This window comes from Pygocentrus nattereri, chromosome 22 (genome assembly GCF_015220715.1).
Source record: "Pygocentrus nattereri isolate fPygNat1 chromosome 22, fPygNat1.pri, whole genome shotgun sequence".
Classification (NCBI taxonomy): Eukaryota; Metazoa; Chordata; class Actinopteri; order Characiformes; family Serrasalmidae; genus Pygocentrus; species Pygocentrus nattereri.
This window is the reverse complement of record NC_051232.1, coordinates 19532484-19538546: the sequence shown is the minus strand read 5'-3', so window position 1 is coordinate 19538546 and position 6063 is coordinate 19532484. Positions and strand designations below refer to the sequence as shown.

The 6063-nt window shown below is 41.4% G+C and overlaps 1 protein-coding gene across 2 annotated transcripts in view; it reads left to right on the top strand.

Annotated features, from left to right (window-relative positions):
- The first annotated feature begins 3138 nt into the window (after positions 1–3138).
- casq1b (calsequestrin 1b) overlaps positions 3139–6063 on the top strand; it is a 40850-nt gene continuing 37925 nt past the window's right edge. For both annotated transcript variants that reach the window (XM_037532631.1, XM_017722972.2), the window contains exon 1: positions 3139–3505. In XM_037532631.1, coding sequence (XP_037388528.1) covers positions 3269–3505 — 237 coding nt within the window. In that variant the 5' untranslated portion in view covers positions 3139–3268. The remainder of the gene's footprint in view (positions 3506–6063) is intronic.

The following is a 6063-nucleotide window of genomic DNA, read 5'->3' as shown; positions in this document are numbered from 1 at the left end:
TTCTTCCACACCAAACTCACTAATCCATGTCTTTATGGACCTTGATTTGTACACTGGTGCGCAGTCATGCAGGAAGGGGCCGTCCCCGAACTGTTATCGTGAAGTTGGGAGCATGAAATTTTCAAAATCTCTTGGTGCTGAAGCATTAAGAGTTCCTTTCACTGGAACTAAGGGGCCAAGCCCAACTCCTGAAAAACAAGTGCAAGCCATAATCCCCCCTCCACCAAACTTTACACTTGGCACAATGCAGGCAGACAAGTACTGTTCTCATGGCAACTGCCAAACCCAGAGTCATCCATTGGATTGCCAGACGAAGAAGCATGATTCGTCACTCCAGAGAAGACGTCTACACTGCTCTAGAGTCCAGTGGCAGCGCTTTACACCACTGCATTCAACGCTTTGCATTGCACTTGATGATGTAAGGCTTGGATGCAGCTGCTCAGCTGTGGAAACCCATTCCATGAAGCCCTCTACACTGTTCTTGAGCTGATCTGAAGGCCACATGAAGTTTGGACGTCTGTAGCGATTGACTCTGCAGAAAGTTGGCGACCTCTGCGCATTATGCGCCTCAGCATCCACTGACCCCGCTCTGTCATTTTACGTGGCTGAGTTGCTGTCATTCCCAATTGCTTCCACTTTGTTATAATACCACTGACAGTTGACTGTGGAATATGTAGTAGTGAGGAAATTTCACGACTGGACTTGTTGCACAAGTGGTGTCCTATCATGGCACCATGCTGGAAATCACTGAGCTCCTTAGAGCGACCCATTCTTTCACTAATGTTTGTACAAGCAGTCTGCATGCTTAGGTGCTGGGTTGTATACACCTATGGCCAAGGAAGTGATTGGAACACCTGAATTCAATGATTTGGATCAGTGAGTGAATACTTTGGAAATATATATATATATATATATATATATATATATATATATATATATATATATAAATGTGTGTGTGTGTGTGTGTGTGTGTGTGTGCGTGTTTAAATGCATATGTACACACATATTTATTTAAAAAGCAGTCCTTATAACACTCCAAAAATATGCAAATATATGAAATTATATATGCCTTATAAACATCTGAGAAGCCACTGAATGTTATTGAAACAACACAATTGACTCATATACATATGTATGTATGTGTATATATATATATATATATATATATATATATATATATATATATATATATATATATATATATATATGACCATGTGTGCATGTAATTCATTTCATAGTTATCTACATGATTCATTAATTCAATACTATATTAACATCATTTAATATAAATGCTTTATCAAAAATGTGTTGTAATTCTAAGTGTTAAATACCACTGGACTTCGGCAACAGGCTTTAGCAAAGCATGATTATCCACAATGCTCCTGGCTGTGGACCCTGCCTGTGAAGGTGGCCTTCCCCTGCCCGACCTCTCCAAATGCCATGCTCTGTTTGAGTCAACACATAGAATAAAGGAGCAGAGATCAGGTGTCAATCTTTATTAATAACTCCAGTCTCCAGTTTCACTCTGTAAAATAATATTTCACAGTGCCTCGTCTCTGTGTCCCACTCTCTTCTGCTGCGCCTTTATAGGTAAAAATAAAAGCATATTTTATGAGTTGGTCCTCTCTCTCTCTCTCTCTCTCTCTCTCTCTCTCTCTCTCTCTCTCTCTCTCTCTCTCTCTGTCTCTCTCTCTCCGTACATGTGAAAGTTCATGTGTCTATCAGCTGCTCTTTCTCTTTCTGAAGGAAGAGATAAAGGTCATTCATTGCTAGTAGCAAAAGCACAGTTTGAAGCTGTGTACATTCCCACTGGTGGCAAAACCATGTATTTACAAATCATAGGTCAAATAAAGATCCACATAATGATGACCTGCATTGGTGATCCAGCCACTGGACTGTATGGTTCAACTTTTTTCTTATTCACAGCTTTCACACAATCAACGTACATTAATAACGGATTCTTTGGTGCTATGCCATGGAAAAAATTGTTGACAATTCCCTAAAGAACCAGTCAGTAGAACATTGCTTAAAGGAGCCCTCTGACCAAAATGACGGTCACGAGAATCAGCAGGAAGGCGGGTCCTGAACTCTGAGCATGGACAAAGCCCGGCGAGGATGGGTGCATGTGATGATCACATCTTGACATGTTTACATGTGTCCTACAGTGGACTAATGTTGTCCTGTTGTCCTGTTTAAATACTACAGAATCCACCTTCTGATGATGCATCTTGAATCTACAGCTACTTTGGGGTGGGCTGAGCTGCAGAGAGAAGCCAGATAGCTAACATTACTGATAGAAAACCAGGTATAAAATCATCATTCCAATTGATGCGATACATACAGAAAAGACTTGTCAGATGAGGGTGACAACAGGAAAAAGGTTGCAAGGCTGTCTAGATACCTTACCTCAGTTCAGCTAGCAGTTACAATTGGTGGGCACCACAGGGATTCTGAATGGTTGTATAATGCATGCTAGTATTGTAGTGAAAGAACATTGGTGAACATACTGGGATACTGCATAACAACACAAATAACATCTAGTTTTAGGCCAAGATGCCCCCTTTTTCGTAACCTACACATAAAGGTTTTCCTTGAACTCTCTACTTAAACCAAGAATCATTTAGGAAGCTTTATTTTTAAGAGTCTGTGCATCACATTTCTTGACACTTGGCCTGTGCCACAGGGACCAGAGCCAAATGTGACACTTCACTGTAGCACAACCAGAGTAAGCAACAGAGACCCAGCCTGCTTTGCTTTCACTGTCTAGCTGAGCTTTTATTTTTAGTGAGGGTCAAAGCCCTCTTCAGAACTTAATATGGCAATGGAATCTCATCACCTCCCTCTCTAGCCCAACCGCATCTCTGTCTCTCAGGCATGGTATCTGTGTCCCTCTTACTACCCCTTCACTGCTTCCAACAGGTGCTCTCAGAATTGGCCCCACCCTCGTTGACCTAGTCTGCCTCTCTTCCCGACTAGCCCTGCAATCATTGGTCAGTGTCACCCCTACTTTTTTTACCGCTTCCTCATTGTTTATGCAACTCCAACAGTTTTGCTTCATGGGGTACCCGCCCCTGCAACTCACTTGCTAGGGTTCATGTGCATGCATGTGTTTAAAAGGAGGTGTGAACTGTCGGTCCTGCTCTTTTCTGGGTGGCGGGCACACGGACTGGACCTTGTTCCTAACTGTTTATGTAACCTGCCGTTAGGAACAAAGTAAAAAGGAAACAAAAACAAAGAGGGAGTTTTGTATTTTAACAGTTGGGGAAACATGAAGTGGGGCTGGGGGCTTGCAGCGATTCTTCTCACCTTTGGAATTCTGTCCTGGGGGGAAAGGGGCTTGGAGATCCCTGAGTATGATGGCAAGGACCGCGTCCACATACTGACCAACAAAAACTACAGGACTGTGATGAAAAAGTATGACGTCATGGTGATCTACTACCACAAGGCCATTGGGCAGAACCGCATGGCCAAGAAGCAGTTTGAAGTGGAAGAGCTTGCTTTGGAGGTGTGTCATTGGCTTCACCCGACCTGGTACAATAGTTTGATGCAAGGAATGGGGCATAAAGCTTTAAGAGGAAGAAAATGCAGGAGTAATGGTAAATTGGTTTGACTAGAATGGCCCTTAAAAGGCCACTAGGTGTCATATATCAAGAAAGAGCTGATTGAGATTTGCGGTTGATGGTGCTGTCTTGGATTCTGCCCATGACCAATGTGGTGGAGTAGAGAAACCTCAGATGGTCCATGCCATGCATTCACAAGGATGAAATAAGACCTAGTATGTTTCTTGAGAAGTTTGTCTGAGGCTTGCCAGGCAAAATGCCAGTTGAGTCAAGGGTTACTGATGATGAGGCATTAAGTTGGAAGAATAACCTTGAATTCTTGGTCTGATTCTTCAGTGGCTGAATGAACTTTGTGGACTAATGTGTTCACTTGTGTCATAAACCGCTAAGGTTTATATTTAAGGTTTATATTAAGGCTTCAGCAGGCCTTGTCCTTGAAAAGACTGTGGAAAAGCAGGCACTTAGCAGGATATTCCTTTGCTGTTTAACCCTTAGAAGGTACGGTTATTGTCTGCGATAACAAAAATATGGTATAATTTGATTTGAATACTTCCTACTCAGCTCATTGAAACAATTCATTGAATTTTTGTAATTGCTTGCCATACAGGTTCATAATATAAATTAAATATAACATGTAATTACCTATGTAATGTGAATTGCATAGGAAAATGGCAGTAATAAGCTCTAAGTTCTTGTGTTCTGAGCACTTGGTGTAATCCAGCTCACATTGTATAGGTCCACAGAGAACCTATAGGTGAAAGACAGGTTAAGCCTATGTGTGCATTGCCTGTTGATGTTTCCAAGCTGATGTCCACAGCAGAAGTGTCCTCTTACAGAGTCAGCCAGCCATTATAAGTCACCTCAGCAAATAGCCCTGGACAGCTGTATGCTAACAGAGACAGTACTCTGGGGAGCGGTAGACTAGCAAGAGTTGTAGCTCACCTCTTTCTCATCTCCTTCCCAAAAATTGGCTGGGGTAGATGTTATAAATCACCACTGTTTTGTTTTTTTATAACTTATCTATTTGATTCACTTCCATTCTGCGATCTGAGTTCATAGTGATGTTCTGTTGCTAAGAGCACTCCTGCACTCTTTAAACCGATGGCCTCAAGGAAGCTGGCAAACTGACTACTGATTTTAAAGAGCCTAGGACGACCCTTGAAAAAGCTTAATAGCCTTGAGCTGTGCCAAACACAATTTAAGTGCTATTGCATTTTGGATGGAGGATTAATTCTATTTCCAGAGTTGAGATTCTATTATATATGCATCACATGGCGAAAAGCATTGCATCCACATGTGCTCATTCCAAAACCATGGGCGTTAATATAGTTCCCCTGCTCTAACCCCTCTCTCTTCTAGGAAGGCTTTCAAATAGATTTTGTAGCATGGCTATGGGGATTAGCTTCCATTCAGCCACAAGAGCATTAGTGAGATCAGCACTGATGTTGGTTGATAAGGCTTGGCTTATAACCTTCCAATTCATTCCAAATGTCTTTGGGGAGGACTGATGTCAGGCCTCTGTGCAGGCCAATCTAGTCATCCCCCTTTTTATCCACACATGAGCATTGATATTCTGCATCAGGAAAGGACCTTTCCCAAACTGTTAACACAATAACAATGCCTATAAAATCACACTGTATTCTGTTCCATTAAGATTTCCCTTCATTTGAAGTAAAAAAATAATAATCTCAGTCCATCATTCCTCCTCAACCAAACTTCAGATGGCACTATGCATTCAGGCAGGTAGCTTTCTGCCGGGAACCACCAAACCCAGATTCATCTCTACAGAAAACGTGTTCCTACTGCTCCAGAGTCCAATGGCAGTCTGCTTTAAACCACTCAAGGCAATGCTTTGCCATTGCATGTGGTGATCCTAGGCTTGTGTGGCTGGCCAGCTATGGAATGTATAATGTGAATCAATAATGTAAATCAATAATGTGACATGTTTAAAGACAGAGCTGCAATGTTAGGACTAAAATGATTAGCTTTTGTTGGTTTATGTTGCATTTTGAATAATCAAAAGGCCATTGCAAAGGCCAATATTCCAAAAACAACACTGCATACCGCTGCTGTCATAAGCTTTATCAAAACCTTGTAACGATTTTCAGTTTTTGGCATATTTTGAAAATGCCTGTTGCCCTTTATATTGTGTGCAAATTTCACAATGAATGGACCAAAAGAAACAAGCCAAAATGATTAGGAAAAAATTCACATATTTTCCTTCTCCTGTAAAGTTGTCTTTTTGGAGATATGAGGTTTTGTTCCAACAACAGCGATATATTACAATAGATTTTCCCTATGTTTTGTGTACAATTTTGACATTTCAGTTTATTTCTGACCTGGTTAAACCTATTTAGGGCAAACTCACTCATTGTAGCGGAAAGATCTTTGCAATATGGTAGAGTAAAAGTTGCTATGGGCACTCGCCAATACCTGCAATAATCCCCACAGCAAAACTTTCAGAAACTGGGCCTAGATTAGGAACAGATGACAGCTAGCGTAA